Genomic DNA, 26,921 nt, shown 5'->3' on the forward strand with positions numbered 1-26,921 from the left:
AAATTCTTAAAATTAAAAAAAATAAATCTAAAATCTGTAACATTTCTAGTGGCTTGATAAATCAACTTGGTGTTTTTTCAAATTTGAATACATTGTGAAATCTGGGGTTTCAAATTTTAAACGGTTAAAGTTGCTCTCACATAGATTTTTCATTGCATTTCATATCCCACGCGTATTTGAAAAAAAATTGTTTTAGATAGTTTTCCCTGGAAAAACTTCTTATAATGCTATCTGATCTTTTTCTTACATTCATTTTTATTGAACATGTAATGTGAAATAGATCTGATTTTTCAGTTCTGCAGAAATAAGGTTAAGGTGAATATAACAAGTTTTTTTTGATTCTTTCACAGTATCTTAAAGTACCTCTTGTTTGTGTATGACCTGCACTACTAATTCTTGAAGATGTTTTATTAATTATAAAGATAATAAAGTATTTTTTTTAATTCTGTATGTTTCAGAAAACTGAAAAAAGTGAATTTCTAAATTTCTTCTACAACCATTGTATGCATGTCCTCACAGCACCACTTTTGACCAATACTTCAGAAGACAAATGTGAAAAGGGTGGGGACTCTTACTTACCTGCTTATGATTTCTGTTTTAAAAGAGTGAGATAAGTATTATAGCTAACAGGCACTTTACTTGGTGCTTTTTATGACAGGGAAATTACTACTGAAAATTTTAAACTGCAGTGTAAAATCATGATTTCCCTTGCTTCAGAGTGTCTGTGGTAGAGAATGATATAGAATACATGGCAAAAAGTATTACACCTTGAAGAAGAGAACTGTAAACACTTAGCAAAAGAAGGAGATTGTTCCCAAAGTTGTTAGAGTTAATGTTAGAGTGAGTAAGTGCAGAGAGTATATTGCCTACAAAATCCAAGGTAACCATCATTTTGGAGACATATTTGGCAATACAGTAAAAACTCTGTAATTTCAAAACATAAGGATCAGGTTATTAGGTTAATCAAAAAAGTTGGTTAAAGCAGAGAATAATTTTAAAAAATAAACTGTTTATAAACATTAACTTTAAATGCTGCTCATTTACTGATAGTTTGTATAGGGTCAAGGCTTTTTTTTTTTTTTTGTATGTGTTTTTTTTTTATTGTATTTCCATATTGCATTCTTACATAAATTGCACCCATAATTCATCAGCTACAGTTCCTGGTCTCAGTTTATTATAGTGGAGAGAAAACCTAAACATATTTTTGAAGCAGTCTGAGTGTAGAATTCTACTATGGTTTTAAGTACTTTCCTTTAAGTACTTAAGTATTCATAGTTTTGTATGACTAAGTTGGTATCATTTTTTTAATTGAGTTCTGCTGTATTCAACTTAGCTTTAGATATTACAGTTCTGTGACATTTCATCAGTCTGCAGTATTTAAATTATGTAATCATATTACCAAATACAACTAGTGTAAACAAAGGACTGACTTTGATAAGCATACAACTCAGCTTGGTGAAATGAGATATGTGGGGGGGGGCATATTCTCAGAACATGTTGGCTAATCTATTAAGTCAATTAAGAGGAAGTCAGTTAAGAGAATGTTTACTAAACTAATAAAATAGTACACCCTACATAATACTATCAATTCCATTTCTGAGTTTATATCCTAGGGGACATTTATGCATATACATGACAGATACAAGGATGTTGTTGCATTGTTCATTGTAGGAAATGAAGAAAACGTAGTATATTCGCATAATGGAATACTATTTAGCAGTTAAAATAATTGAATTTTGATCTGTCGACTGATTAGTTCTCAAAAATATGAATTGGGTAAAAAAAAGCATGTCACAGAATGTTTTACAGAAAGGTTCCATTTATGTAAATTAAAACAAATGCATTTTTAACTTTCATTTTAAAATAAAACATTTCCAGCATACAGAAATATTTAGATGATAGCATCACAGATACATACTTTCTGTTGGCTCTATCAAAACTAACTTGTCATATTTTTTTCAGTTTTTTTAAAAAGAAAATAAATTACAGATAGTTTCTTATGCATTCTCATTCTACCCCACCCCCATCCCTCAAGAAATGCTGAATTTGGAGTTTATCACCCCTGTTTGTTTATATTATTGTGATATGTATAATGTGGTATTATTTTTCACAGTTTCAAACTTGATATGAATTGACTTACATTGTACACATTATTCTGCATTTTTTTCCTTTTTACCCAATGCTTTTTTTGAGATCTATCCATATTGATACCTAGAGTTTATTTTTAACTCTTGCATGGTATTCTTTTGTATGAGTATGTTGTAATTTAGCCATCCTGCTTCTAATGTATATGTAAGTTGTTTCTAGCTTTTTCCTGTTACAAACAATGCTCTGAGGTACATTCTTGTGTTTCCTAACATAAATGTGCTCTAAGATGTGAGCCTAGGAATCGAAACTTAATTATAATGTTCTAATTATTTTTTTAAAAATTCAAAGCATAAGTGACTAATTGTTAAAATCTGTTATTTTATTAGAATACTTATGATACTGTCTTTTAATAATTCTTCATCTGCACCCAGTTCTCTAAAAGATTTCAGATAGAGGTATAATATTTGACTGAAGCTACTAATTCTTAATAGTTATTATGCAGGTAAAATGAGGTTATGATCAGAGATATGCTTTGTATGTTGTAAAGTGCTAGGGAAGTGTGAGATATTATTACTGAAGTCGCTAATTTTAATTTTTTTTATTAGATAATATAGTTGGATCTAACAAAAACAGCACAATTTGTCCCGGTAAGTGTACATTCATACTTTATGAACTAATACAAACTGTAAGTTTTTTTCTATTCAGAATATAATGCACTTATACAAAGCTAGGAAAGACATATTTTCATCCAAAAAATCCAAAACTAGATTTTTTTTAAAGAAAAAAATTCTACTTTCTCCAATATAAAAGATGAAAAACCCAGTTGAAATTTTGTTTTTGTTTTTCTCTGTAAATTTAGAGCTTGTTTTCTGACATTTTTTTTAAGGAGATGTCTGAAAGTTGAGGATTAGTTCATTCTTATTTTGTAAATTTAGTAAACTAAGGCCAATCAGGAACTAGTCTTCATTAATAGTCTTATGCGTAGGTATCGTTCATGAATCTGAGTATAAACATGGTTGCTTCTACTTGGAACATACGTATCAGATATTGGCCTGTTAGTATGGAAAATAATGCCGTGTTTACCTGGCCTCCTGTCTTGTCTACCAGGCCCTTCAAAGCTCTAGGAAAGCCAGTTTCAAATTAGGAAGCAGTTCAGAGATTTGATTATTAGAGATATGATGAGTAATTTCATGTCCTAATTTGGGAAAGTGAAAACAAGACATTTAATTAACACTACAGATTACTGTTACAAGATCTTTTGTAAATAAAATTTGGGAACTGAGAAATTTAGAGAATTTATTTTAATGGTGAGGAACTAGTTCAGATACTGGCTGTGGTGATGGCTGTTGTACAAATTGGTCTGAAACAAGTAGAACTCTTTACTTACATTTAAAGTAGAAAAGGTCTTTGAAATACCAGAATTGTATTTTGTATACTTGATGGTCATTCTGTTATTAAAAAGATTGCTGATTTGTTCCTGATAGCATCATGTGATGCGCCACAAAATATTTATTTGTGTAGTCTTCTTGAAAAATAAAATAGTTGGACTTGATGACGTCAGTTATTTTTTCTTTTCTCTAAGGCTGTGATTCCGTAATTTCTTCACAGCTTAATATTTTCTTGCCTAAAATATTTACAGTAGGTATGGGTAATTACCTATATATTCAATTTTGATGTTCAAGAAGCAATTTTAAATCACTCCATGAATGTGTAAACCAAAGCCTCTTGAGGAAGAAAGAGCTGGTATATTTCAGTAGGCCTCTCATGGATATCATGATTTGATGTTAAAAAGATTACTGTTTTAAAATCATGATGTAATATTTTTCACTTGATATTCAAACAGCCAAAAAAGTCCTTTCCTTACAGATGTCTTTAAAGAAAGCATATTAATTTTTCTTGGGAAATTTGTGTTACACCACTTTAGGCAAAAAGTTTAAGGTATTTCCTCTTTTACTGTGCAGTGGACCCTTTTATAGATCCATTAATATTAATGACAGCACATATTAAGGAAACATTACCAAGAAAATCTCAATGCAGTGAGGGCTTTATTATCATATTTGTACATTTTTATTTAACATTATTAAATATTTTATATAAGAGCCTTAGAATATCTATTTAGTAGGTAAAACTGCTAATACTTCTGGAGAGTCTACCTAATGAAAAAATAAAAATCTGTAGCTTCTTTAATTGATACAAAAAGGAGAAGAAAATACAGTTTTACTTTTGCTCTAAAATATAGGATGTACACTTTATTCTCTTTGCTTAGATGTATTGCAATGTTTATTTTCATGTGATGACTTTCTTTGTAGATAATTATCAAACAGCACAGCTGCTTGCCTTAATTTTAGAGCTACTCACATTTTGTGTGGAACATCACACATATCACATAAAAAACTATATTATGAACAAGGACTTGCTAAGAAGAGTCTTGGTCTTGATGAATTCAAAGCACACTTTCCTGGCCTTGTGTAAGTAACAGTTTCAATGAACATTCTTACAAAATGTTTTATGGAACAGCATTTTTAATAGAAAAGCCTGAGTTACCCATGTGCAATTATTTTTTTCTAGCAAGTGCATGTGCTATTAAAGAGATGATTGTGAGAAATACTAATCTTTTGTTTTCTTTTATTTAAAGGACAAGAGGAATAGGTCATAGTGCTTCCCCCACCCACATATTGCTCACATTTAGATTCAGTTGTGACATAATACCATGTGCAATGACATTTCACTAATAGAACCACTCCTGCTGCCTTTTACATCTGCTTCATCAAACTGTCATTTAGTAGTGACTCTTTTTATATTTTTGAGATATGGGCCTTGAAATATATTTGTATAACTCAGGTTATTTATTTGAACATGGAAAATAACTTATGGGTAGCCCTTCAGTAGACTACTTGGACCAATAAAAGTCAAACTTAAATGCTGATGTTTGCTTAAATGTTGATTTTCGGTGAACCCTAACTTTAGTTTCCTCTCATAGTTTCACCTGCTGATAGAGGTAAAGAAACCTTCTCCCTCGAAATAAAAAGAGCCCTGTGGGTTTTTTCTGAGCATGAACATCATAGTTAAAATGTAACATTTAATTTAATGTATAGAGAAAAGGTTAATCTCCCTACTACTGCCTTTATTTTTAAGGCCTTAAAATAGCCACTGTTAACTGCCTGCGCTACTTCTTTTCCATTCCTTTTTCCATACCTGTGCAAATTTACATAAACATTCACACATGTGTAGGTTTTCATGTTTTATTTTTATAGAAACAGGATCATGCTGACACACGTCTCAGCCCCTTAATAATACGCTAGGTCATCGGATATGGTGTGAATTAATATTTTTCCTAAACATAACTGAGTAACATTTCATAGAGTGGCTCTTTCACAACTTATTCTACCATTCTCCACTGCATGGATTACAGGATTGTTTTGGTATTTTGTCATTCCAAATAGCACTGTAATAAATAGCCTGGTATTGGGTTGGCCAAAAATTTCGTTCGGGTTTTGCCATAAAACCCGAACGAACTTTTTGGCCAACCCAATACATAAATCTTTCTTTACTGGTTTATTTCCATAGGATAGATTCCCTATATTGGGATTGCCAGAGCAAAATGTTTATATATTTTAATATATCCTTTTTCAATTTTAATTTACTTTCCAGATTACTTTCCCAAAAGATTGAAGCACTTGACATGAAGAATGCACTCAATGAATAGCACTCATTGTTACTGTTTTTTAAAATGTTATCCAGCTGATGATGGAAAATGTATTCTGTTTGTGTTTTAATTTACATTTTCCTTGATAACATCTTTTTACATTTTAGTGCTTTTGCATTTTATCTGTTGTGAATTGCCTTTTATCTTTTTCTTAGAGCTCTTGTAAGAGATATTAGCAGTTTATCACATTTTGGGGAAAAAAATGTCCCAGTTTCATTTGTCTTTTGTCTTTACGTTTATTTATGGCATGTTTTGTATATAATTGCTATAAGATTCTTTATGATAACAAATATGTCTTATTTTTCTTTTATGGCTTTCGGTTTTTTTGTCTTGCTTATTAGGAAAGTCTCCTATGTCCTAAGTTTATACAAATATTTTCCTCAATTATCTTCTAATATTTTTATTATTTTGTACATTTATATTTGTAATGCATCTGAAATTTGTTTTTGCATATGCTTTGAAGTGAGAGTCTAGCTTTCTTTTCTTCTGGATGTATAGCCAGTTGTACTAACACCTTATTAAATAAACTATATTTTCCTTACTGAATTAAAATATCACTTTTGGTATTCAGTAAGTTACCATATATACTTGTGTCTTATTTCTGAACTATCTATCCTTTTATTTCACTACATAAAATGAATGGGAAAGTTTATTCTTACGCCATTATAGTATCTCTGTTGTAAAGTTGAATATCTGCTAAGTACCTCCTCAGGTTTCTTTTCATAATTTTCTTGGTTCTTGGACATTTGTTCTTCCACAGTAACTTAAATATAACTTTATCCAGTTCATCCTGATTGGATTTACACTAAATTTTTATATTAATTTTGGAACAGTTGATGTTCTCATACTAGGTTTTCCTATATGGCTTTCTATAAATAGTCCTTTCTGAAATGACTGCAGAATGGTCACATTTAAATGGATATAACTGAACAGATCTCCAGTATTTAAATGTTTATATTGCTTCAAGATTTCCATTATTATAAACAATGCTGTTTTAACTATAGCTTTGTGTGCATGTTACTTCATTCACCGGCAGTGTATGAAAGTGCCTGTTTGCTCAGGTCTTTGGCAATACTTCAGTCTTTTTAATCTTAAGAAAACTGTTTCTTATCCTGCCATAAAAAGAGGTGATGTTTTAAGTCTAGCAGTTCTGTCCACACCTGTTTAGTCTTACAGTTATCATACATTTATACCTTATGTGGCCTATTTCTGTTTTATTTTCAGATAATATTTAGAACCTCTTTGGACCGACACAACTTCTTTTAATAACTTAGATCTGTGAACAGAGGGTTAAAATGAGAGAGTGACTTACAAAATCAGAAACCTTGTGTTTTAAAAGATGTGGCTAGTGGTATCTGTAGAATAAATTAAACTACTTAGGAGAGAGGTTACAAGTTAAAAGATCAAACATAAAAATAAGGGATTGAAATTACAGTATTTTGTGTTCCATAAAGGTTTTAGCAATAATATTGCTAAATTTGTTTAGCTTTATTTAGCTAGGGAAAAGACTAGTTAAAGGGAAATTTTCTTTTCAATATTCTAAAATGTAAAAAGCCAAATTATACTGCTTATTTGTTACTCTATCATTCTTTCACAGATACAGTCTGATCTGCCACAGAAATGTTTACCAAAGGTTAAACAGCTCATAAGCAATTGGTAAACAAGGGAGTGATGTTATTATAATCTGGAGGTAGTGTTGGTTCACAAATGATTTTCCCAAGGCAAAGAGAACTGGAATAGCTTTCATCAGAAAACTAAAAAACCTTTGGCTCTCCTGTATACTGGTAGCAGGAGCCCCTTTGGCTGTATTTTCAGAAAGCTAAAAAGAAGCACCTACCTCCAAAGCTCCCCCAACTCCCCTCTTTGCCCTGTCCTCCAGAGAGGTAAGGCAGTCTCGGCTCTTGGCAGGTTGCACCATTCCTGTCCCCTTCTCAGTGACAGCCCCTACTGATTCTGATCTGCCTTCACTGCATTGTCTCCACATCCACCAGCACTGCTCTAAGTAGTGCCGGCATTTGTGTTGTATGGTTTTTGTGTATTTTTTAATCTCTCTGCCTTGTAGCTGTCTGTCTACCAATTATTGGGGCTTTTGTTAGCTCTCTACGTAAGTTGTACAAATTTTGAGTTGGTTTTTCCCTAATTCTGTTTTTCGCAAAATCCAATTGTTCTTAGTGCAGTTTTGCTTTTTACTTTAGAAGAACATATACATTGCTTTATGTAAAAGTACCTGTATAATAATTAATACTAGTAAGATTAGCAACTTACTCCCTGTATTATTTTTAATTAGGTGCTCTTCGTTTTATGAGGCGGATAATTGGCCTTAAAGATGAATTTTATAATCGTTACATCACCAAGGGAAATCTTTTTGAGCCAGTTATAAATGCTCTTCTGGATAATGGAACTCGGTACAATCTATTGAATTCAGCTGTTATTGAGTTATTTGAATTTATAAGAGTGGTAAGTTTATATTAAAAGATTCTTAGTAAATTAAAATAATTATATGTTTAGTGATGTGAATATTTTAAATTGTGAAATTCAGCATAGTATTTTAAACTGCGTTTATGCTATATTCTCAGTTCCATTTTTTTGCCATATGTTTCAGGATATTTAGCATATGTGGACATTTCACTCAAGCATGCCATTCATATGATCTCTGTGATCTCTTGTAAGGGTAGTGATAAAAATGAATAGAAAGATTGAAAAATAATTCCCTTGGTAGACATTGATACAAAATGCATAAAAGGTAGGATATTATCATGGAATTTTAAGTTGAAGAAACTGAGAAGTTAGGTGAATTACTCCAACTGCCTTATTTTATAGATGAGGGCTTGAGACACCCAAAGTGATTAGCTGACCTATGCAGGTGCATTCATTTGGTTAGGAGCACAGGCAGGGCTTGAAGATATGGTGCAGCTCAGTCTTGAGTCTCAGTCAGGCAACAAAAGATTTGTCATAAAAAGATCTGGAGAGAGCTCTGTGTGAATAACAGGGATAAGATGAATAACTGAAGAACCAGTAAGATAAATTTACCCTGTCCCACACACTGAAATGATTCCACTGGAGGAAATGGCCACATGGTTAGAAGGAACTTGAAAAAAGAAAGTCAAAGCTAGAAATTCATTCTCCAGTTTTGTTTCTTACAAATCAGATTTGTACTGATGACACACTATTCTCACGTAAAGATTATTTGGCTGACTAGATTGTTTTTCTTAGAGTAGTCGCTTGCCAAGAGTATGGTTTGCAAAAAGGCTGAAGAAGATAGAAGTACTATCTTTAGTCTTGGAAAAAAGGGAACATGGTTGACTAGCTCACCAAGAATCTGAACCCAGGTTCACAGTGTACTGTTCTATGAATTAGAGATTAACTTTTATATATTTTTTTCCTTTAAAATTTTTGTTGAGATATGGATAAAATGAATTGTAACGTTCACAGCCCCATCCCTATTCCTATGATTGAATTTGTTTTTCTGCAAATAATTTTGAGTGGTTGATAAATGTACATTGAATCCCAAAACTTACCTTTTTTTGTTTCAATGTGTAACACAACTATTTTACCTAGGTTTCTAATTTTTCTCCTTTGCATATTTTTTTGATTCAGAGGTTCAGGGGAACTAGTTTAAAGACATAACAGTCCTTAATACAACCAGGTTATGGTGTATCTTTTAAGGAAGTGGCATGTATATATCCTACCAGTATTAGTCCTGAATCACAACTTATTTATTTCTAATGATGAGCCTGCTTTGCACCCATTAATTTGCAGTGATCACTTAAAATGGTTCATTCAGAATTTAAAATTTGTTACTGTCAGTTTATTTCACAAAAATTACACCACTAGAGAACTGTGGAAATATACAAGAGGAATTCAAGTTGTTTTACCAGATATGTATATGTGATATAGTCAAAGGAATCTGTTTATTTTTTAAGTAAGGCTTATCTTGTTTTGATAGTTAAACAAGGTGCATCAAGTAATATCTTTCAATGTTTGTTGAAAATATAATTTCAACATCTGCTTTCTAACTAGGTGTGCACTCTTGATCAGGCCATCCAGTCTCTCTCATAGCCTCAATTTTCCCTTTCTGTAAAATAGGGATAATAAAACCTATTTTATAGAATTGTTATGAGGATCAAGTGAAATTGTACGTGATAAGTGCTTTTTAAATTGTAAGGTGCTATTATGTAAATGCAAAAAATAAACAGACAACATAAACTAAATACATTTACCTCTCAAATGTTCTTTATAGTCCCCCTAAGAGGGCTTCAGTGAATTGCTTCTCCTTTTTTCCAAGTGTTCTGTGGAGTCCTGGCTCATGTATAAAGAAACTAGGACGTTTATTTTTGGAAGATGATTTTGAAAAACCTTTTTTTGGATCAGCTTTGGAACTATAAAAAAAATTTTTTTAAGTTTTTCTTCTAACAAGCATTGTATTATATTTGAAATATAAATTTTGTGCTTATACAGGAAGATATCAAGTCTCTTACTACACATATAGTTGAAAACTTTTATAAAGCACTTGAATCGATTGAATATGTTCAGACATTCAAAGGATTGAAGACTAAATATGAGCAAGAAAAAGACAGACAAAATCAGAAACTGAACAGGTATTGTTTAAGTATATTGCATTTATAGCCTATAAAATTATGTTCAAAATCATGTGTAGTTTGATCTTACATATGAAATTTACCCAGGAATTTTCTTTCCATCATTAGATAGTACAGGGTTGTGTAGGAGGGTCGTATATTCTCCCTACACTGAATCTTTTATATGAAAAATTACTGCTCCATATCATAACTCAAGATAAATTTTTAGGTTGGTGTACAAACATCCTTGGAGTGTTCTCTGGTTTCTGGTTACATCTTATATCGCAACTGAGGTGATAATGATATAAGTTATACTCAGTTAAAATTATTTCAGCTCCTCTTGGCTATACATATTTATTCTCATAATCTGGTCAGGAATCTTAAATTATTAGTTAATATTTGTGATATATTTCTTACAGTGTACCATCTATATTGCGTAGTAACAGATTTCGCAGAGATGCAAAGGCATTGGAAGAGGATGAAGAAATGTGGTTTAATGAAGATGAAGAGGAGGAAGGGAAAACAGTTGTGGCACCAGTGGAAAAATCTAAGGCAGAAGATGATTTTCCAGATAGTTACGAAAAATTCATGGAGACTAAAAAGGGTATTAAAATTTTGGATTTTTGATTAGTTCATTCTCTTATTTAGTATAGAAATTATTCAGTTGTTTGTGAAGTTGTGATCATAGTTTATAAAGCATGAAAGACATGAATTTTATGCTAAATCAAAACCTTTTAAAATTATCACTTTTTTCAAATCTGATTTTTCAAAACATTTTGTGTTTGAAATGTTTTTCTTGAAACTTGCCATTTTGTGATTCTCTTCATTTGCTGTTTATAAATTGCATTGTGTATACTTTGCCTTCTGTGAACAGTTGTGCTTTTATTTCTATACTGAAATCTTCAATAATGATAGAGATCATATAGATCCTATATGATCCTATAGACCATATAGAAAATTTCTAGAGCACTCTCATTTACAGCTGGAGAAACTAAGCTTAAAGAAAGAAGTACTTTACTCTTTGAAATTTTTAAATTGTTATAAAAGTTTCATAAAGATAAAATGTCAAGGGACTTCCCTGGTGGTCCACTGGGTAAGACTCTGTGCTTCCAGTGAAGGGGGCCCAGGTTCGATCCATGGTCGGGGAACTAGATCTCGCATGCATGCCACAACTAAGTAAGTCTGCATGCTGCAACTAAAAAAAGATCCTGCATGCCGCACCTGAAGATCCCGACCTGGAGCAGCCAAAAAAAATAAATGTTCAAAAAAAAAAACAAAGATAAAATGTCAAGAGTGGAAAAGTAACAGTAAAATTTCCTGTCTTTCCAATATGTTTAACTTGTTTATAAAACTAAGATCTTACTAGTGTTTTTCAGAAGAACCAATCACTTTAATTCTATCATTTAAATGTTTCAAAAAATTTATATCTTGAAAGGCAAAAGCATTTCCTAGACTTATATATAAGTTTGTGATTTTCTTTCCTTTTTTTTAATATATTTATTTATTTATTTATTTACTTTTGGCTGCGTTGGGTCTTCGTTGCTGCGCGTGGGCTCTCTCTAGATGTGGTGAGCGGGGGCTACTCTTTGCTGTGGTGTGTGGGCTTCTCACTGCGATGGCTTCTCTTGTTGTGGAGCAAGGGCTCTAGGTGCATGGGCTTCAGTAGTTGTGGCATGTGGGCTCAGTAGTTGTGGTTCGCAGGCTCTAGAGCACAGGCTCAGTAGTTGTGGCACACAGGCTTAGTTGCTCCACGGCATGTGGGATCTTCCCGGACCAGGGCTCGAACCCGTGTCCCCTGCATTGGCAGGTGGATTCTTAACCACTGTGCCACCAGGGAGGTCCCTAGTTTGTGATTTTCAGTGTGTGATTTTCTAAAGGCATTTCTCATTAGTTAGTGTTACATTAATTTATTACATTTTCCTTGAAACTGTTGCTACCAGCCTCACTCATTTTCCACTCATTACTGCCATAAGTTCTATTTATTTCAGCCTGGGGATCACAATAGCCTATTAAAATGTCCTAAGGAATAGGTACCTTTTGGTAGCCAAATTCTTCTACCTTTACTCATTACAGGCACTGCCCTGAGTACTGTCAAAAGAGGCAGTGAGGCCATAGTTGAAGTAGCATCCAGTTAAGAAACATAATCAAAAATAGTGGCAGCCAGATGTTAAAGGATAGTAGATACCTTTGTCACAAAGGAAACAGATAAAGGAACCTGGAATATTCAGGAAATAAATGACTGATAAACATGATCCTAATCATTTTCTTTAGGCATTTGGAATATTATTGACTTGTGGGAGAGATTATTAGGTTTTCACAATGAGTATGGAAGTGTAGAGTCAGTGAGTGGAAGCTGCAGAGAGACAATGAAAGGAAGAGTCAGACAGCTAGAGTCCTTGGAAGAGTCCTAGATATAGCAGTGTAGAATTCTAGCATACGGTGGCTGATCTGTTATATGATTCTGAAGTTTCTTTCTAATCCTGAGATTTCTAAGACTTCAGCTAATAAAGACTTATCATTGTACACATCATGCTCTACCCTCTTAGCTCTTACAAAAAAACAAAGGCACTGTTTTATAAGTTTTTAAATTATTGTTCTTTTCAGATGCTTTGACTTAGCAATATTTACTGATAAAGATTCAAATTTTTACATTTGCTTTAGCAAAGGAAAGTGAAGACAAGGAAAACCTTCCCAAAAGGACATCTTCTGGTGGCTTCAAATTTACTTTCTCCCACTCCACCAGTGCTGCTAATGGAACAAACAGTACAAACAGTAAATCTGTAGTGGCTCAGACACCACCAGCAAGTTCTAATGGATCCTCTTCCAAAACTACAAACTTGGCTACATCAGTAACAGCCACCAAGGTATGTGAAACTGCTCTACACACAAACTTCGCTTTTTTCATCTGTAGAATTATTTCATGTTTCCTGAAGAAAATTTGGATAATAAAAATAATCTCAAAGAAGAAAAAAAGTTGCACACATTGTCATCAGAGAACGTGACTGCTCACATTTGATTGATTTTTCTTTAGGTATATGGGTTTATCTGACACATAATTACAGTCTCTGTATAAGCACAGTTTTGTATCCTGCTTTCATTCATTATGAGAATTTTTCTCTGTTATTAAAACATTGTTGAGGACTGTAGAATTTCATTTGATTTAGCTGTATCATAGTATTTGTAAGCATCCCCTCCCCCCACCAATATTTTGGAGCACATAAGTTGATTCTGATATTTCACTGACTACTGGCATTGTTGCATTTTAAGTTATTTTCTTGGATAGATGAGTAGAACAATGTTCTCACCCATATTGTCAAATTCCTCTCCAGAAAGGCTATACGAGTTAATGTTACCGTAAGCATTGTACGAGTATGCTTGGTTCACTGCAGCTTTGGCACTGTTATTATAATGATTTTTAATCTTTACCAGTTAGGTAGAGGAGACACTATATATCTTGTTCCCAATTGTGTCATTTGTTACTAGTAAGGTTGAATATTAGCCTTTTGACTTTGCTCTTCTGTTAATTGTTCATAGTCTTGCCTTTTTAAAAATTGGTTTATGTCTTTTTAATATGAGTGAGTCTTTGGTTAAGAATATTAACCTTTTTGTCATTCACATAGCAAATGTATTTCCCATTGGTTACTTTTTTTATGTAAACAAGTTTACATTTTATATAAAACTTTTTTCTTTCATTTACATTATTATTATATGTAATATGTCCTTTTCCCCAAAAAGGAGTGGCTTAAAATAAAAAGGCATAAATAAAGGACAACTGTTAGTATAAGGATAGAAGGCCAAGAGAAGGCCATAGTAGAAAACCTAAGTGAAGTGATGCTTCTTGTTTTGAACACAGAATATAAGTCTGAGTTTATTTATTTTACAAAAATGTAGAATCTTTCTTCAGTATTGTAGCAAGGTGGGCTCTTGACTAAAGATCACAGAAGTAGCATTTTCAATAGGATTCTCCTGTTTGTGAAACACAGTTTATGTTATTGAACAAGAATTTTTAAATTTTCATTTTTTGATAAGACAAATTTAGTGTAATATTATGACACTATATTAAGAATATTTGCTGTGGAGTTATATTGCTTGGGTTCAAATCTTGGCTGTGCCTCTTTCTATGTGTTTGACCTTGAGTAAATTATTTAATCTCTCTGGGCCTTAGTTTTCTCATTTTAAACAGGGATAAGACAGCACCTCCTTTATAGGTTTGTTGTGAAGGTTTAATTATTTAATAAATGTAAAGAGCTTAGAACACTATTTGGCACATTCTCAATATATACTAGCTTTTCTTTTTTTTTTTTTTTTTTTAATCAATGTAATATATGCACTTACATTTAAAAGAAAAATAGCATTAAAAGTATTGAAAAAAAAAAGTCCTCTTTTCTTCTCCGCAGCGAAAGCTTGGAACTCTTCTAGCTCTTTCTTCTATTTCTAAATAATATGCTAATACTGCCATATTGTTTTACCACTCCGTACCATATCCTCACCCTTATTACTCTCTGTATCACAATTTTTGGTTAAAACAATATTTGATAATATTATAGCTATAATAACATAAATATTCTTTATTCATTAATTTTTTTCCTGCTTTTTTCTTTTTTTTTTCCCTGCTTTTTTTCTATACTGTGTTTTTCTTTATAACTTTTCTCTTTTTATAGAGTAAATAACCTCTCAGGTTAGTTTCCACATAGTCTCCCCCTTGGAGACATCTCTCTTGCAGTCTCCCATCTTGTCCCAGCCTAGATTGGTTCCTCTCCAGACTTGTTGCTCAGCTGATGTCTTAAGGCTGCCTCTGCCATCACCCTAATACTTCCTTTTGCCTTTCTTCTTTTTTTATGTTGATTGTTCCCTGGATCTCAGGTCTCTGTTCTCTTTCTTGATTTTCCATCTCATTTTGTTGGAGCATACCCTCTCTGTTTCCTGAGAAAAGAATTCCATGAGAGATAAAGTTTGAGACCTTGCATGTATGAAGATGTCTTTATTGTATCCTCATACTTGATTGACAATTTAACTGAATGTAGAGCCAAATTAGAAGTAATTTTCTTTCAAAAATTTGAAGTTATTGCTGCCAAGAAATCCAGAGACATTCTTATTCCTGATTGTGTGTGTGTGATTTTCTTTGATTCTTCTTGGAAGCATTTGGGGTTTTATCCCTGTATTCTGAAATTTCAGGATGACATACTTGGGGCATTCTCAGCTAAACAGCCATGACCTTTAGTTTTGGGACATTTTATGCTCTTTCACTATAGCTTATTGTTTGGATATTGGGCCTTATAATTTTCATAATTTTTCTCTCCTATTACTCATTTTTTTGTTCTATTTTCTGGGTTATTTCCCTGAGTTTTTAATTTACTGTCCTTCCAGATAATTTTTTATTTATGAACAAGCAAAATCAAGTGCGAACACAAACACATATTTCACCTTTTTTGACACTAACAGCAGATTGCCGAATACATTTGTTCTACATCTTTTGGGGAACAGATAGAAAAATAGCGATTGTTCTTGGAAAACAAATTAATTGCTCAGTCACTCAAGACTATCACAAAAGTTTGATATTAAGCAAGATAGGAGCTCACAGAGTAAAGTATTAGTTATATTGGCTCTCAACCTTTTTCAACAAACTGACCACATTTCTAAGTGAAGGCAAGTTCTTTATCACCAATGGCCCTTTAGCCATTTTCACCATCATTGCTTTTCAGGTGTCCAGCAAAGTGATTCAGAGCTAGATAGATTAAATAGATTAGATAAGATAGATAGATTCTTTTTTTAGATCCTTTTCCATTATAGGCTATTACAAGATGTTGAATATAGTTCCCTGTGCTATATAGTAGGTCCTTGTTGGTTATCTGTTTTATATATAGTATTGTGTATTTGTTAATCCCAAACTCCTAATTTATCCGTTCCCCCCCCCACCCTTTTTCCCTTTGGTAACCATAAGTTTCTTTTCTATGTCTGTTAGTCTATTTCTGTTTTATAAATAAGTTCATTTGTATCATTTTTGTTTTAGATTCCACTTACAAGCAATATCATGATGTTTGTTTTTCTCTTTCTGACTTACTTCACTTAGTATGATAATCTCTAGGTCCATCCATGTTGCCTCCGATGGCATTAGTTCATTCTTTTTTATGGCCGAGTATCACTCCATTGTGTATATTTATCACGTGTTCTTTATCCAGTCATCTGTCGACGGACAGTTAGGTTGCTTCCATGTCCTGGCTATTGTAAATAGTGCTGCAGTGAACATTGTGGTACATGACTCTTTTTGAATTATGGTTTTCTCAGGGTATATGCCCAGTAGTGGAATTGCTGGGTCATATGGTAGTTCTATTTTTAGTTTTTTAAGGAACCTCCATACTGTTCTCCATAGTGGCTGCACCAATTTACATTCCCACCAACACTGTAGGATGGTTCCTTTTTCTCCACATCCTCTCCAGCATTTATTATAATGTAGACTTTCTGATGATGGCCATTCTGACCAGTGTCAGATGTTACCTCATTGTAGTTTTGATTTGCATTTCTATAATAATTAGTGATGTTGAGCATCTTTTCATGTGCCTTTTGGCCATCTGTATGTCTTCTTTGGAGAAGTGTCTGTTTAGATCCTCTGCCCATTTTTTAATTGGGTTTGTTTCTTTGATGTTGAGTTGTTTGAACTGTTTATATATTTTGGATATTAACCCCTTATTGGTCCTATCATTTGCAAATCTTTTTCCCATTCAGTAAGTTGTCTTTTCGTTTTTGCTTTGCAAAAGCTTTTTAAGTTTCATTAGGTCCCATTTTTTTATTTTTGCCTTTATTTCCTTTGCTTTAGGAGACTGATCCAAAAAAATATTGCTACAATTTATGTCAAAGATTGTTCTGCCTATGTTTTCCTTTAGGAGTTTTGTAGTATCTGGTTTACATTTAGATCTTTAATCCATTTCAAGTTTATTTTTGTATATGGTGTTAGAGAATGTTCTAATTTCATTCTTTTACATGTAGCTGTCCAGTTTTCCCAGCACCACTTGTTGAAGAGACTGTCTTTCCATTGTATATTCTTGCCTCCTTTGTCGTAGATTAATTGACCATAAGTGCATGGGTTTATTTCTGGGCTTTGTATCTTGTTCCATTCATCTATATGTCTGTTTTTTGTGCCAGTACCATACTGTTTTGATGACTTAGCTTTGTAGTACAGTCTAAAGTCAAGGAGCCTGATTCCTCCATCCCCGTTCTTCTTTCTCAGTATTGCTTTGACTATTTGGGGTCTTTTGTGTTTCCATACAAATTTTTAAATTTTTTGTTCTAGTTCTGTGAAAAATGCTGTTGGTAATTTGATAGGGAATGCACTGAATTTATAGTTTGCCTTGGGTGGTATGGTCATTTTAACAACATTGATTCTTTCATTCTTTCATGGAAAGAACACAGTGTATCTTTCCATCGGTTTGTGTCGTCTTCAGTTTCTTTCATCAGCATCTTATAATTTTCGTCACCATCGTTGTTGATTGCTACAGTCGAATTGATTGGTTCTTAAATAGATCAGGGGATAATTTGTCTGTTTTCCTTTGGGAGGCATCCTAAAGCTCTAATATATTTTTTAAAAATCACATTCTTTGAAAATTTTATAGTTTTCAAGCCCAGCAAAACAGTAGCTACTAATGAAATTTATTACTTTTGGCTGCATTGGGTCTTTGTTGCTGCATGTGGTCTTTCTCTAGTTGTGGCGAGTGGGGGCTACTCTTCATTGCAGTGCACGGGCTTCTCATTGCAGTGGCTTCTCTTGTTGCAGAGCATGGGCTCTATCTACGTGCATGGGCTTCAGTAGTTGCAGCACATGGGCTTCAGTAGTTGCAGCATGTAGGCTCAGTAGTTGTGGCACGAGGGCCCTAGAGCGCACGGGCTTCAGTAGTTGCAGCACATGGGCTCAGTAGTTGTGGCTCACGGGCTCTAGAGCGCAGGCTCAGTAGTTGTGGCACACAGGCTTAGTTGCTCTGCAGCATGTGGGATCTTCCTGGACCAGGGATCGAACCCGTGTCCCCTGCATTGGCAGGTGGATTCCTTAACCACTGCGCCACCAGGGAAGTCCCTACTAGTGCAATTAAAAGATATTTTTTAAAAATATGAATGTTGTAGAGACACAGACTATTACTTCAGCTGTAGAGCTGTAAAATATATGCACATTTTCCTTGAAGAAAAATACTTACAAAATCAGAATGAGAAGCCATTAGCGGGTGCTAAAACAAACACTTCTTTTGCTACAGATTCACAGAAAAAGAAAACACTGCATCTTGCTTTTTCACATGACAAGCTTATCTGGATGAGCGTTCCATATCAGGACATAAAAGAACTTCCTCCATAGAATTCCGAAGTATGGATGCATATGTGACCTTTTACATACAACATTTCACATACATGTGTATTTCTATAGAGAATGTGCATTTACAGTTTTGACAAGTGTTATCACATATAAATGCTCAGTAAAATAGGAATAAATGGATAATTTCTTAACATGATATATATGGCTGATACCAAAAGCTAGTGTTATCCTCAAGGAAGAAATATTAGAAGCATTCATACCAAAGTCAGGAACAAGACAGGATGCCACTATCACTGCTGTTATTTAACCATTGTTCTGGGGTATTGGCCAGTGCAATTAGGTGAGATAAAGAAATTAAAGCTATAAAAATTAGAAGATATAAAAGCTATCACTTTTGCTGGTGATTAAAACGAAATTTTACTCATGTTTATATAAAAATTACATGATATCAAAAATTAGAAGATATAAAAACTATCACCTTTACTGATGATTAAAAATTTTTAATCATGTTTAAGGAAGATCTATGTATTCTTTTTTTTTTTTTTTTTTAATTTATTTGGCTGTGGCACTCGGGATCTTTGTTGCGGCATGCAGGATCTTTTAGTTGCAGCATACAGAACCTTTAGTTGCGGCATGTAGGCTCTTAGTTGCAGCATGCAGGATCTGGTTCCCTGACCAAGGATCAAATCCAAGCCCCGTGCATTGGGAGCATGGAGTCTTAACTGCTGGACTGCCTGGGAAGTCCCATCTATGTACTCTTTATTTCATTGAGTGAGTAGAGCAGGGGTCCCCAACCCCCAGGCCTGTTAGGAACCAGGCCGCATAGCTGAAGGTGAGTGGCAGGTGAGCAAGCAAAGCTTCATCTGCTGCTCCCCATCACTCACATTACAGCCTGAACCATCCCTCCCCTCCATCCAAACCATGGAAAAGTTGTCTTCCACAAAACCGGTCCCTAGTGCCAAAAAGGTTGGGGACCACTGGAGTCAAGGATAATTCTTGAATTCTGTCCCCTTAGATTTGTTAATATGATGAATTATGTTAAGTTTCCTAACTTAAAATTTGTCAGTTTTAGTTCATAAAGAGTCATTGTTTCTTCATAGGTTTTTGTTATTGTTACATCATTTGTTTTGATCCCTTCTTTCATATTAGAAATGTTTCTCAAGTGTCTGGTGATGCTTGGATTTTCTTTCATATTAAAAAGTAAGGTAGTTTGGGATTGACATGTGCACACTGCTGTATTTAAAATGGATAACCAACAAGAACCTACGTACGGTATAGCACAGGGAACTCAGTTATACATATGTATATGTATAACTGAATCACTTTGCTATACACCTGTTAATCAACATTGTTAATCAACTATACTCCAATACAAAATAAAAATAAAAAGTTAAAAAAAAAAAGAAAGCCTTGAGGAGAAGTGCCTCAGTGAGGTGCTAATCTATTTATGCAGCAAAAATATAAAATAAATTCATCTGCTAGGCTCACAGCACCAAACAAACAAACAAACAAAAAAAAGTAAGGTAGACTTTTCAACAAGACTGCCAAGACAATTCACTGAGGTAAAGAATCATCTTTTCAACAAATGGTGTTAGGACAACTTGGATATCTGCATTCAAAAGAATGAAGTTGGACCCTGCCCCTCACCATGTTACAGAACTTAAAGTAGACAAAAGATTTAAATATAAGAAATAAAAGGATAAAACACTTAGAAAAAACTACAGGCGTAAATATTCATGTCCTCAAATTATGCAGTGTTTTTTTTTTTTCTTTTTGTTTTTATTCACCCCACGGCTTGTGGGATCTTAGTTCCCCAGCCATGGATCGAACCTGTACCCCCTGCAGTGGAAGCACAGAGTCCTAACCACTGGACCACCAGGGAATTCCCCTAGGCAGTGATTTCTTAGGTATAACACAAAAAGCACAAGTGTTACAAAAGAAAAAAATAGATAAATCAGACTTCATCAAAATTAAGAACTTCTTTGCTTCAAAGGACACTATCATACGGTGAAAAGGCAGTCCACAGAATGGGAGAAAATATATCTGATAAGGGACTGGTATCCAGAATATATAAAGAACTCTTCAGCACAACACAGCAACCTGGTTTTAAAATGGGCATTTAAAAAGATATTTCTCCAAAGAAGATATACAAATGGGCCATATAAGCACATGACAAAATGGTCAGCATCATTAGTCAGGAAAATGCAAACTAGTCAGGAAAATGCAAATCAGAACCACAGTGAGATTCTACTTCACACCCACTAAAATAGCTATAATAAAACACATGGACAAAAAACGTGTGTTGGTGAGAAATTGCAACTCTCATACATTGTTGATGGGAATGTATCAATAAAATGGTGCAAATGCATTAGAATACAGTCTGGCAGTTCCCCAAAAAGTTAAATTCCACTCCTAGGTATATACTCAAGAGAACTGAAAATATATGTCCACACTAAAACTTGTACATGAATATTAATAGCAGCATTATTCATAATAGCCAAAAAGTGGGAACAACCCAAATGTCCATCATCTGATGAGCAGATAAACAAAATGTGATATATCCATAACGATGAATATTATTTTGCCGTAAAAAGGAAAAGGAATGAAGTACTGACACATGCTACAACATAGATGAACCCGAAAACATTATGCTAAGTGAAATAAGCCAAACACAAAAGGCCACATATTGTATGCTTCCGTTTATAAGAACTGGTCCAAAATAAGCAAATCTTTAGAAACAAAGTAGATTTGTGATTGCCAGGAGCTGGGAAGGAGGGAGGAATGGGAAGTGACTAATGGGTAGGGGTTTGGGGGGGTGGTTGTTGATGAAAACACTCTGGAATTAGTGGTAATGGTCACACAACTTTGGGAATATACTAAAACCACTGAACTGTACACTGCACAGGGGTGAACTTTACGGTATGTGAATTATGTCTCAATTTTTAAAATAAGGCAGTTAAAAACAATGAGAAGGGCCTACTGGTGTGGACTTCATATAAAAGACTAGAGCAAATGCCCTGCTCTTTTTAGGGAGTGTTCATGGTTTGGGGTTTTTTTCCCTGTGGAGCCACCTAGCTCTTACAGGCATAGCTAGTCTGCTACACCTGGTGAGTATAAGCTCACCTGCTGGTGTTGAGAGCCTGGTTGGGAAAGAAAGCTTAGAATGGAGGTGGGCGTGTCTCTGCTCGGCATGCAGAATTTACTCTGTTTCACCCTGGCACCTTTCCCCTGCCCTTTACTGTGCCTGAAGTCCTGAAGTGCAGAGCCTTTCTGTCGCTTTTCCTTTATGGTTGTTGGTGGTAGAGGAGCCGGAATCTCCTAGTGGGGGTAGGCGTGTGGTAGGGGAACGAATTGTAGAATTGAGGACTCAGTTGTCTGTTTCACTGACTCGACTGTTAACTATCTTCCCTGCTTTCCCCAGTATTTTGGTACCCTTACTTCCTAGTGTTTTCTGCGGTTAAGACAAATCAGTTTGCTTCTCATTTCTATATCCCCCTGCAAACCCTTCTTTCTTGACTTCGTTCTCCATTAAAACTGAGTTATTTTGCCTCTGATTTCTTTTTCCAGAAATGCCTTAACAGCTTTCATCTGCTGTTTTCTCCTTTCCTTTTTTGTCTTTGTTGATATATTGTCAGAAACAAAAAATTTTAAAGAGAATATAATGCCTGGGAAAGCAATCTAAACGTCCAACAAGGAATTTAACTTTGGTGGTGTATCCATACCATGGAATACTAGAGTTTAAAAGAATGAAATAGAACTTTGTGTACTAACATTGAAGGCTGATATTTGTTTAAAAACAATACATTTATAGTTTAAGTCTGGAACCTATCAAATTCTTCACAGTGTGCATCTGTGGATTTATAGTTCCTTTTACTTCCAATATTTCATGTTTTGTATTTTTATTCTTTGTATGGTAAACATGATTTTTTAAATATGAGTTTGTTTATGGTGTATATATGTATAGATAATAGAGATAAAATTGAAAATTAAATTGTGTAGCCGAGTGTCAGAATATTTATTGATCTTATGCCAAAAATTATTTTAAATGTTAACCATTTGGAACTGAAATGTTTGTACATTATGATATATAGGATTAAAAGCAAAATTAAAACTTTCCTTAATTTGCTGTGTGAATATCAGACTGGTGCCTTTTTTTATGCTGTAATTATGTCTTTTACTTCCTTTCGTCCAACTTGTTTGGCTTAGAAACCAAATAACAAATAATAATGATAACAGTAATAGTAGCTAATAGCAATTACTGACTAGTAACTACATAACCAAGCACTGTGCCAAGTGCTTTACGTTTTGCTTTAAATTTAGCCACACTACTTCTTGCTTATCAAACTTACAATTTGTGTGTTAAGCTGAGAAAGAAGCAGAAAGATTCTCACTTAAGTTTTATTTGGTTCACAGACTTTCTGATAACTGTTTCTAGCTGCTCAGAGCCCTTTGCTGATTAATATTAGTGTTTCAGTTATATTCTGGTAAAGTGTTAATGCCAGATGCCTGGATTCTTTAGGTATGAATCTACTTAGGTTTGAAATATGACTCATTTCAATTGTATTTGCTTATCCCCTAGAGGTCTTAAGGGTTTGAACTAGATGCAGTGTTTACAGTAGCTCTCTTAACCTGTAAGGTATGTGTACAGATTTCATGGAATTAATGCAGACCTGAGGACATATAATTGTCTGGGTAATGTCCAGAGCTTTAATAGGATTTGCAAAGGGGTCCATTACTTATAAAAGGCCAAACACCTGAAATATCTGATCCTTTTCTTCTGGGTAGAGAGAGAGAGCCCTAAATTTTTTAGTCATTAGTTTTTAGGAACCATTTCATGTGTTTATTATCGTCAGCCATTTAAAATTATTCTTCAAAAAGCAGAACAAAAAACAATGATGTGTACTTAGTGATGAAATATATACATGAGGAACAGAGACTGAAAGGTGACTTTTTGTCACTGGCTGGCTATCATCTCTAGTTTAAGGTTAGAGAAATGAACCAGTTCATCTCCAAGGTCCTTCTAGCTCCAAATGTCATGATTCTTTGTGAGTCCTACTGTTTGGAGATATTTTTCCACAGTGAAATTTTGCTGAGTTGAATTATGAGGTATCATTAAAAATCTCAAGAGCCAAATAAAAAAGTTGAGGGTAACTAAGAATACCACCAGTTGTACTTACTACTAATTGTTCATAATTTAAAGCAGTTCCTTTATCAAATTCAAATATATGTTTCAGATATATGTGGTTAGTTTAGAAAAATGATTTCTAATACCTTTAAAAGTGACAACATTTGTACTAATAAGCTTTTTTTTTTTTAAGTTACATATGTTAAATTTTTTTTTTATTCTTCAATAGGGAAGTTTGGTTGGTTTAGTGGATTATCCAGATGATGAAGAGGAAGATGAAGAAGAAGAAACATCTCCCAGGAAAAGACCTCGTCTTGGCTCATAAAATATTTACTGGGGACCCTCAGCATGTGGTTGTACAAAAATGCTGCAACTGTTCAATGAGCTGAAAATCTGAATCAGAAAGCTTTCTCACTTGAACTTATAAATATACAAGGAATAGCAAAAGACACTCAGTATATCAGCTAGGAGAGTTTAGTTCTGTAAAAAAAAACAGGCTTCCCAGGAACTTGATCGCTTGCTAGTAATTAAGGGGTTTGCCTTTCAAGCTGTCAAAAAAAAAAGTTAGTAACCAGAACCTGGGAGATAGCTTCTCAGCAAGGAAACTCTCAGGTTGTGGGACGGTTTAGGGGAGGGACAAAGTTGATAAAATAATATTAATGCAGGGTTGCTCCAGGAGGGTTTCTGATTTAGAAACAGTTATAAAACTTCAGTTGCAAACCCAATAATAACATTACTTGTATAATGGTGCTGGCCATGTTGTTCTTTTAATCAGTTGCCTCTTTTTAAAAGAAATTTTTATGGAAAACAAGTTCAACTATCATAAATAATGAAGTTAAGCTGTTGGGACCATTTCTTTGAAGATACAACAGAAATTCAGCCTTACTGGTAGGTAGAGGGAAATACACCCTGTATTACAGCCCATGTTGAGTTTTCTACACCAGGAACTTTCAGTGTGTATTTTGATGAAAACAAACAAGCTGGATTCAAAATGGACAGTTTTGTTAATATAACTTTAAAATCAGCACTTTTAGAGATAACAGATGCCAAGAATCAGTACAGTAGTATTCCAAAATGATTTTCTCTAGAAATGGGAGTGGATTGAACAGAATGTTTTCAACTGCCTACCAGTACAATCTTTTGTGGAAGATACTTTGAAGTCACTTTCTGCTTTGTTAATAAAGTTGTCTCTCTCCAGAGCTGCAGGCAAGTTTTAAAGTGTAATTTATAAAGACTAACATACAAAGAATAGTGCTGAATTAAGTGGCATTTAATATCTACAGGCCATTTTGATCCAAGAAGTTACTTCAGTGTCAGAGTATGCAGCACATGAAGCTTTTCCAAGAACTAACAAGGGTGTAATATGAAAGCTGCTTTTTTTTTTTAAGAATAAAAGCACATTCCATGTACGTAAATGAATTTAAAGTAATAAACTGAGGCAAACAGTTAAGAGGTTTTATTTTTAGAACAGCAAGTTAACTGTAAATATTTTAATGTTAGTTTGCTCATCTATGATCTGAGATGCTGAAGTGAGAAAAACATCCCCCAAACTACAATTTAATGCATTGGGAAGAAAAAAACCAAAAAACTAAAAATAGTAATTCCAGCTACAGTCTTCAGATCACCCTTGTAATGTGTTACGGGTCCATTTTTCCTGGAATAGCTTAAACTGAAGCAGTTTCCCCTGTTCTGGAGATTTTGTAGTTAATTTTAATTTTGGCTATTGTTTGGAAGATGGGCTGTCTGTGTAGATATGAAGTATAGTTTTTCCATAAAACAGATGTTTATTTTGTATTAAAAATACCACTGTACTTGTTTTACACCATTTGTATACATGTGGTGATATTAATGCTGACCTGTAAAATTCAGGAATTAAAATGTGACCCTGTAATTCTATGTTTGTTGCTTTTGTTTGGTTTGTTGTAAATATAAGTAAACTCCATTTTGAGATGTGTCCATTTTACAATATCTTTTTAAAGCCAGTAAGTTATCCATAGATATTTATTATAGACCACTGTGTCATACACCAATCTGAATGAAAGAATTCTAAACAAACAAGGGTCAACTGCACATAGAAGGTGTGCCTTGGACACATAAAGTCCCAGCACCAAAGCATCACAGCATCGGGCTATTATCACCTCTTTGATTAAAGGTACATATATTGAAAAAGACCTTCCACCTCATAAAGGCAAGTGACTCAGGATTTAAACTAAGATCAGCAAAGTTACCATATGAATACATTTTCTTTCAAGCAAATTTTATCAAGCCCCTTCACTCTTCTTAGCTCTTATTAAATTTCCTCTTGGAATCTAAGAAGCCCAACCCTAAAGCGTTTCTCTATTTACTCTTGACTCTTCCTGATTAAGTAATTTTATTTTAAGTTCCAGTAGGAAGTATTATCTTTATATATCTTACGAAGTTTCTTTAATTTTCCTTTCTGAAGAACTGCCACAAGTCTTTTAAATCATTTAAATCATCATAGGAAACTTTTCTTACAGCAGAAATGTGAATGTTTTGTTGAATTACAGGAAAACACTTTTCGTGGTCCAGATGCTCACCCACAATGATGATATGAGAACAAGACTTAAAAATATCCCTTGAAAGAATAACTAACTTAAGATTACACGTTAGCTGCTGTCTTAAATGACTACCCTTACCCTCAGGCAGATCAACATTTTTATCTTTATCTTCACTCAGTGAAGCAAGCCAGAGCCCACATTTGTATGCCTGAGGTTCTCTTAAAATTATATCTGTAAACATGTATGCAATATAAAAACTATTTTTAATAAAAAGCTACATGAAACAAATTTCTGTGTTTTAACCACTAGTTTTTCAACTTGTCCATCTGTGATGAAAATGTGACAAATATAAAGTGATGCTGAGTTTTCTCTGCACGTTGAAAGTTGGAACTAACGCAATTTTGGTATCCCTTTTAAAAAGCTTATAACAATAGATTTAAGGAGATAAAATGGAATTGTAAGTTAGGAGTGGCCCGTAACTAGAAAAGAGGGTGCTTATGGGATGACACAACACAGGAAGCTTCTGAAAGGAAGGTTTCTCTCCTACTATTTCTGGTTATTTTTTAGCAAATGGACAACAGAACACTACCCGGGATCACTTCACACACAG

At 33.9% G+C, this 26,921-nt stretch overlaps 1 protein-coding gene across 2 annotated transcripts in view; it reads left to right on the forward strand.

Moving 5' to 3' along the window:
• PPP4R3B (protein phosphatase 4 regulatory subunit 3B) overlaps window positions 1–25,688 on the forward strand; it is a 67,573-nt gene extending 41,885 nt beyond the window's left edge. Inside the window, exons 9-16 of one of the 2 annotated variants that reach the window (XM_036873968.1) lie at window positions 459–561; window positions 2,694–2,735; window positions 4,398–4,556; window positions 8,082–8,251; window positions 10,253–10,392; window positions 10,791–10,975; window positions 13,033–13,235; window positions 24,022–25,688. In XM_036873968.1, coding sequence (XP_036729863.1) covers window positions 459–561; window positions 2,694–2,735; window positions 4,398–4,556; window positions 8,082–8,251; window positions 10,253–10,392; window positions 10,791–10,975; window positions 13,033–13,235; window positions 24,022–24,117 — 1,098 coding nt within the window. In that variant the 3' untranslated portion in view covers window positions 24,118–25,688. The remainder of the gene's footprint in view (window positions 1–458; window positions 562–2,693; window positions 2,736–4,397; window positions 4,557–8,081; window positions 8,252–10,252; window positions 10,393–10,790; window positions 10,976–13,032; window positions 13,236–24,021) is intronic. The other variant, XM_036873969.1, reaches the window with a different exon arrangement.
• The last annotated feature ends 1,233 nt before the right edge of the window (window positions 25,689–26,921 follow it).

This window comes from Balaenoptera musculus, chromosome 13, assembly GCF_009873245.2.
Source record: "Balaenoptera musculus isolate JJ_BM4_2016_0621 chromosome 13, mBalMus1.pri.v3, whole genome shotgun sequence".
Taxonomy (NCBI): Eukaryota; Metazoa; Chordata; class Mammalia; order Artiodactyla; family Balaenopteridae; genus Balaenoptera; species Balaenoptera musculus.